The following is a 7,965-nucleotide window of genomic DNA, read 5'->3' on the forward strand; positions in this document are numbered from 1 at the left end:
GGTGGTCAATCCATGTACGTACACCTACTCCACGTGATATAATACCATCACGTAATCAATGGCATCATCACTATCTAACATATGGTTTCACTCTCACCAAAAGGTGGCATCATATATAAAATAGTACCCCCTCCGTCGCAAAATAAGTGGCTCAACTTTGTATTAACTTTAGGGAGTACATATAATATAAATAAAATAACAAAGATAAATTAAGACAACCCTATCTGTTGCGTTCACCCCTACACATTGGTTGGTCCATATAGATTTATAGCCAACTGCAGCATGGTCTCCAGCGATCTTTGAGAGAGCGTGGTCTGCAGCAATCTTTGAAAGAGAATACGGCGAGCGAAGTATTAATATCGTAGTATATGATTAGCTATTGATGAAATAGCAATGGGATAGATTTATCCGAACCATAATCTAAAGAGGCATGTACAGAATAAATGTAAGCATCGTGTGATTTTTGAACTCTAGCGTGTGGAGTCATGCACCCACAATTTAGCCATTGCGCCCAGAGCAATCTTCTTCAGCCATAGTACGTCACCATCCGTGACTAGTCTTCCAATGTATTTTTTTTCTTCATAACTAGAAAACAATTGTGACCATTGTATTCTGGTCTCTGGGCAAGGTGGTTTTGCAAAGTCGTACTTGTGCATGTTTACTAACGGAACATAAAAAACCATTCATGTTGCTAGAATATATTTGTTCTGTTCTCAGCCCTGCACTGACCCCTTCACGTGCTTTCACTATATAAAGCTTGGGATCAGTACATTCATAGCCATAGACCCAGTGACAAATCCTAGCCGTGCAAATGGCAACCAACAACTCTATACCTCCTCTGGTACAGGACAACGTGCACAAACCCCGGCCTTACCCGGCGAGCCAATGGGGTGACTTCTTCCTCAATTACAAGCCATGTACCCCACAACAGGTAAGTATTTTTTCTTAAAGGCACTCCGCAACAAGCTATGTCCTTTTCATCTCATCAATCAATGTGTCTCTGCAGTATCGGTCCATGGAGGGCACGGCTGAAGCAAAAAAGGAAGAGGTGAGGCAAATCATCATAGACACCGCCAAATGCTCTGACCTAACTCAGAAGCTGGAGCTTGTCTACACATTGCAGCGTATTGGGGTTGACTATCACTATGGAAATGAGATTGATGAACTGTTGTGTGATATATACGATGGACATATTATTGAACCTTTGGACCTTCGTACAGCTTCTCTGCAGTTTTACTTGCTCAGGAAACATGGTTACTGTGTATCTTCCGGTACGTACAAATGGGTAAATGTTGTGGTACAAATGGATATGAGTTATGTTATTACAAATTTAAATTCGTGCAATGGAAAATATGTTGTTGGCAAAAAATCAATTATTTATTTAGTTGCCTGAATATCTGGATGTAATCATATATATGCAGATGTCTTTTCTAAGTTTATAGACAAGAACGGAAATATTGGAAGCACTGATGCTACATCCTTGTTGGGCCTCTACAATGCTGCATACCTCAGAACCCATGGAGAAAAAATACTTGACATTGCCATGAGTTCCACAAAGAAGATCCTAAAATCTATTGTTAACCATTTGGACCCGACAATTGCAGACGAAATTAGGCACCACCTGGAAACTCCACTTTTCAGGGGGACTAACAGAGTTGAAACAAAGCGCTACATCTCGACCTACGAAAAAAATTCTACAAGAAATGAGACCATACTTGAGTTTGCAAAGCTGGACTACAACCTAGTGCAAGGTCTGTACTGCGATGAGCTGAAAGATCTTACCATGTAAGGATTTCCAGTACTTATAAGTAACACCTTTAGATATTATGAATTAACTATTATTAGTTGGAGCCATATTCACATGTTGTTTTACAGATGGTGGAACGGATTTGACATCCAAACTCACCTAACTTGGGCGCGCGATCGAATGGTTGAGATTCACTTTTGGATGATGGGAGTTCTCTTTGAGCCTCATTATTCATACCCAAGAGTCGTGTTAACAAAGCTGTTTACGCTTGTCTCAGTTTTTGACGACTTCTATGACAATTATAGCACCACAGAAGAAAGCAACATGTTCACTACAGCAATAAACAGGTTGACTTTTGCCGCGATACTTTTCATTCCATTTTTATTAGAACACTTGTAACTTATTTTAATCACACCATATTAAGCATATATGTACTGTAATTGGCTTGAAAACAATAGGTGGGACGAGCATGCAGTTGAGCATGCCCCAGCATACATGAGGCCTTTCTACAAGGGTACAGTTGCTTCCATAAATCAGATTGAAGAGGATCTGAAACTTCAGAAAAACAAACATGCTGAATTGGTGAAAAAACTGGTAATTACATATCATATCTCTTGTACACTTGATTAAAATTTTATGTGAGACAAAATTACTAAATATCTTCCACAATTAAAATCTAGCTTTCAATAAAATAACTCATCACAAGAATAGTATATATGTTTCCAGCAAGTACAAACTGTTAGTCATGTTGGTCGTTATTGATGGGGAAATAATATCGATAAGGCGATGCATTCCACATGCTAGATCTTCACCTCCACTTAGGGTGCATACCTCCTGCACTACTCAACTCAAACCCCTTCCTAAAAGAAAAGAAAAATAAAAAAGCAATCCCTTTCCTACACATGGTTGTGGGTGTACACCCATATTCAGCAATGGCATGCAGCCTCCACAAACCCACTGGCCAGCTGTTGTCTGGTTCCTGACCTCTCACCACTCTCACTTTCCATAGTCCCAGCAAGTTCCTCAACCAGTGGTGCTTGGGGGCTGGGGCCAGCCAGATCCGAACAACTATGGAGGTTGGGCCGGATGTCGCTGAGCTCTTGGACCGCTTGGGGCGTCACCCACAACCCCTTCCATGGCTGTAGCAATGTGTAGGAGGAGAGGAAGCACCACCTAGCCTTGTCAGAGATGTTGCCAGCTACCATTGATTGATGTCGCTTTTGGAGCCGGATAGAGGGATTAATGTGTCAACGGCGACTTCTGAATGTTGCAGTTTTCCATTTTCTTTTTGTTGTGATCAGATGTGGGTGATTCTCATGAGATTATTTTGCTGCCTTTTTGTTGGATGCCATAAATGATTTTGATTCTTATAAGTACGGAATGAAATTATGTGAGATCATAAGTCATGCATATACCCATAAGTTACACGTTTTTGTATTAATCTATCCATACAAACCATGTCACCTCGCCAAGTCATGCATATTAGCCAAATAGTACGATTTTTGCGTTAAGTTTTGTGTGGTCATTGTCAGTATATGTTTTGCACGCTTGCAACAAATATATGTAGGTCATGTCTCAATTCTTTGTTAAAAGATGATGCACATTAAGTTCAATTTATGATTCAACATAAGAAAAGAATGTTAGAGTTGTGGTATCGAGTGGCGCGGGTAAGACCATAAAAGGCTATTAAAGATAGATTTCCTCGATGTATTGTATGTAAATAACTGAGATTAGAATTTTGTGTGGATTTTTGTAGTTTATTGATGCGGCAAACTGCTACCATGCTGAGGTGAAATGGCGGGACCAGAAGTATGTTCCAGCGAACCTCGAAGAGCACCTAAAAATTTCTGCGCCAAGCACTATATGTATGCAAATATCAAACATTGCATTCCTATTAATGGGAGACATCACGTCAAGTGAGACTATACAATGGGCATGGGCATACCCAACAATCATAAGAGCCGTCTGCATCATCGCCCGTGTGATGAATGACATTGTATCCCACGAGGTAAATAATTTGTCTTGCAAACATGATTAGTAGTTTTGCACTATAAATAAGATAAATTATCTTATACAAATATTATTTTCTACCATTAAAAGCGGGAACAAGCTTCGGAACATATGGTATCCACCGTGCAGACCTGCATGAATGAAAACGGGTGCACGGTAGAGGAGGCAAATGAAAAGCTTAATGAAGTAGTTGAGCAAGCATGGATGGACATATGTGAGAGCTGCATCCAGCCGACGGCTCATCCATTGGCAGTCTTGTCAAGAGTGGCCAATCTCGCACGGGTGACGGATTTCCTATACAAGCACGATGACGGATACACCCTCGGCTATTCGGTGAAAGGGACATTGGACTCAGTATATGTGCATCCAATGGATGTTTAATTAATTTAAACATATATATGGTGGCATATTAGCATGGTCTTTATATATAAAAAATACACGATACTCTATTTATTATCCTATGTAGTGTTTGTATCATAGCAATAATGCACTTACCAAATGCATGCATTGGTCGACGATTGAATGGAATGCCTGTAAGAACTAAGCAATTTCTATTGTGTTTTCAAATAGATGTTATGTTGTGACTTAAGATTTGTGTGAAGGGGCATTATTTATTAATACTATAATAAGTGCATGGAAAAAATGGTGAAGCGTGAAACAAGGTTAAATTTGGAATGGATGTGTGATCAGGGGTGGAGCCCAATAGGCACATGGAAGCGCGGAATTGTGTGGCATCAGTACGATACAGCTGGTCAAGATCTGGTAACCGCGGTGGCCGTGCTGATCCGAGAGGGCAAGGTGGAGGTGAAGAGCAGCAGGGGCAGGGAGTGGAGAGTAGGGGAGCACCGGCTGGGGAGAAGACAATGAACTTGAGAGAGAAAGAGAGTATGTTGTAAGGCGATATGGAAGCGTCTCAGTCTCCTCAACATGCAGAACCGCAAGCTTATATTGATTATTTGGTTGTGTTACAAGTCACGGCCAAGCCCTAGTCTAACAACCAGGAGATTACAATGCGTGGAGAGAGAGAGAGAGATATCTAACTAGTCTAACCTCCTAACAACTAGGTTCAGTATATTGCTTTGGCCAGTGGCCCTTGTACACAACGTGACCGCAACATGACATATCTAACATATGTGAGTGTGAACTTGTTAGGTCGACTATGAAGCCCTGAAATGGATCTTTTTTTGAAAAAGAAGGATTACCTCTGGCCTCTGCATCAGTCAATGCATACAGCCATATTATTATAAATCGTAAACAAGGTCTTGAAATCCAAGAATGCTCAAAATCCGAGCAAAAAAGAGAAATTAAATCTGTAAAACGCCACAACCGGCACGAAAACGCCACATCCGACGATAGCCAAATCGGCTGAAAATAGCCCGTGCTACTGTCTCCTGGCGGTTGCACCCAATAACCATAAGCTTCATGTAGTCTGCATGAGTGAGTAACGACCACATACGGATCCAGGCTGTAACTCTGTAGATAACCTACAAAAAGTTAGTGAATTTTGCCCCATTAAAAATCATATCATTTCTGGTGTTCCATATAGCCCAGAATAATGCACATATCCCTGTCCGAATATGTTTAGCTATGTGTGTGTCTACCATTAAGCCACGTCTCCCAAATAACGTGTTTATGCTCATTGGAGGATGAACGTTAAAAGCTATATGAATTGATCGTCATAATAATTTTGCAAGTGGACACTCGAGGAAGAGGTGTTTAATCGTTTCGTTTTGATCACAAAACAGCACCTGGGGTTACCAACCCAATTTCTTTTCATCAGATTATCTTTGGTCAAGATTACTCCTTTGTGAACTAACCACATAAAGATCTTAATGCAGAGTGGAACTTTAATCTTTCATATGTGCAAAAACCTCGACAATGGCCCGGAATCAATTAAGTCCACATACATGGATTTCACAGAGAAAAATCCATTCATGGTTAACTTTCAGCTAATTTTATCTGCCTGGTCTGAAAGTTGAACATCCATCAACTTACGGACCAGGTCTAGCCAAGCAGTCCAACGTTCCCCTACGAGGGATCTCCTAAATTGGATGTTAAGTGGTACCGAGTTTAATACCATGGCGACATAATCCTCCTTATGTTGCACACTATTATATAGGGAAGGGTATTGTAAAGCCAGAGGCGTCTCCCCTAGCCATGTATCCTCCCAGAATCTAGTAGTGGTACCACTACCAATTAGGAACTTCACCCGATGGAAGAAAGTTACTTTTGTCTTCGTTAACCCCCTTCAAAAGGGTGAGTCCGTTGGCCTTGCATTTACGTGGGCCAAAGTCTTAGTATATAGGTATTTATTCCGCAAGATTTGTACCCACATGCCCTCGGTCTCAGTAGATAGTCTATATAGCCGTTTGCTAAGCAAACATCTATTCTTTATCTCTAAATTCTGGATCCCTGATCCATCCTGGTCTTTTGGTCTACACATGATATCTCATCTAGCCAATCTATATTTCATCTAGCCCTGAAATGGATCTGATATGGATCGGACATGCACTGTTCTCTAGCAGTACTGCACTATTTTGCTTGAGTACTCGATTTACGCCAAAATCTTGCAACTTATGATTTGAATCTTGACGTGTCTTACGAGTTGAGGATTGCAGCAGGGAGCACACGCGTGTCTGTGGCATGTACTATGCGTCCTCACATAAAATAAATGGTACAAGACCCAGCTTGTTGTATGGCCATTTCCTGGTAGTTTCTAGGAAGGCGCTTGAAGTGGACGGACGGACACAGCTGTGATAGCAGTGAATTAAGAAATCGTGACGGGGTGGGCCCCTCTCGACTCTCATGATCGGAAAGCTAAGCGGTTGGTTGGTCACCACCATAGTACTCGAATTAGCTAAGTCGCAGTGGAACGCCTTTGCCTGCCGTTCGTCGCCGCCGTCTGCTCTGCTGGAGCTGGACTCGTCGCGAGCAAAGAACGATGGGTAGGTCGATGGCGGGCCAGCCAATCCGGCGCTGTAGAACTGTTACAGAAAATATATTTTTTTATAAAATGGGCTTATTTGATAAGCTTGAGCCCATTTAAGCCAGCAGAAGTGATGACCGATTTGTGAGCGCTAGTTGAGGAGTGCTCCTTCGGGAGCCTCCCAACGATCAAATGGGGTGGGCTGAGCTCTCAACCGCCACTATGTGTCGCGCTCTGAGCGCTCCCTCTGGATTTTTATTTTATTTTCCGCATGTGTTTCTGGATTTTTAGATGGTTTTTTGGGGTTTTTTTCAACCTTTCGGTTTTCCATCGGTCTATCTTAGCTTTTTTGACAATTTTTTTATATTTTAACTTGTTTTTCTTTTCGCGATGGCACAGAGGTTGCGTGGTGGGGAGGGTTGCGCCGGAGATATTCTGGAGTGGGACGGCGGCGAGGGTTTGTTATGTCGTAGTCTGACATGGCGGAAGTCCGGACGCTCCCAAATCTCATGTAGCGGCCATATATGCTACCCCAAGCACAAATAGATAACTGTATTAGCAGTCAGCCAAGTATGTACCTTCTATTTAATCACTACTAGTCCGACGAAAATGTTAGAGTATAAGGTATGGTAGGTTAGGATTTGTTAAGTTAGAGTATAAGGTACGTAAGGTTAGGATTTGTTAAAATTGATGATCTCTCCAATGCAATTCTTACCTTATGTCTAGTCGGAAAAGCTCTTTTACAAGCGCGAGCTCTCCCCACCCCAATTTTAAGGTGGGCCAAATAAGATCACACGGGAGATCTCCTCTAAATCTCTCTGCACCCCCTGATTTAGCGTGCGATATTACCTCTAATCCTCTCCCTACGGTTAAATCTCTTCCGTTAACTCTCTCTCCTTCCTGTTTATAGGGAAAGTGTGGCTGCATGCGGCTGGATATTTTTTTCCTACTGGAGCCTACAAACCTGGTCGGAAATCGGTCGCTGCGAGAGGCGCGCGCATTAGAATCGCCCATCTTTAGTAGAGGCTTTCTGCCCTCTAAGTTGTATACTCTCTCTCTCTCCCGCACGCGCATGTGTAGAGGCTTTCTGCCCTCTATGTCGTGTACTCTCTCTCTCTCTCTTCGGCATGCACATAGGCTGCCATCACTGCGGCGCCGCAGTCCTTGGCCCGCGCGACGACGGTTCTAGGCCCACGAAAGGTCCCTCAAAAAAAGATGGCGAAAGGTTCGTGTTTTTTTCCTTTTTTTCTGGTTTAGGCTGCGCACACTATCTCGTAGCCTC

General features: G+C 42.3%; 1 protein-coding gene across 1 annotated transcript; it reads left to right on the top strand.

The window, feature by feature from the left end:
- The first annotated feature begins 811 nt into the window (after nt 1-811).
- On the top strand, nt 812-4,624 carry LOC123497431 ((E)-beta-caryophyllene synthase-like). The gene is made up of 6 exons (XM_073509462.1): nt 812-931; nt 1,007-1,271; nt 1,422-1,785; nt 2,206-2,341; nt 3,504-3,755; nt 4,448-4,624. The coding sequence occupies exons 1-6, from the start codon at nt 812-814 to the stop codon at nt 4,622-4,624; spliced, it is 1,314 nt and encodes a 437-aa protein (XP_073365563.1).
- The last annotated feature ends 3,341 nt before the right edge of the window (nt 4,625-7,965 follow it).

This window comes from Aegilops tauschii, chromosome 2 (genome assembly GCF_002575655.3).
Source record: "Aegilops tauschii subsp. strangulata cultivar AL8/78 chromosome 2, Aet v6.0, whole genome shotgun sequence".
Taxonomy (NCBI): domain Eukaryota; kingdom Viridiplantae; phylum Streptophyta; class Magnoliopsida; order Poales; family Poaceae; genus Aegilops; species Aegilops tauschii.

What these genes read in the sequence shown, in the direction of transcription:
- LOC123497431 (XM_073509462.1), top strand. Translation starts at nt 812, where the DNA reads ATGGCAACCAACAACTCTATACCTCCTCTGGTACAGGACAACGTGCAC. An exon ending in GAGCTGAAAGATCTTACCAT is followed by an intron (nt 1,786 to 2,205) that starts GTAAGGATTTCC and finishes TGAAAACAATAG; the next exon opens with GTGGGACGAGCATGCAGTTG. An exon ending in ATGACATTGTATCCCACGAG is followed by an intron (nt 3,756 to 4,447) that starts GTAAATAATTTG and finishes ATGTGTGATCAG; the next exon opens with GGGTGGAGCCCAATAGGCAC.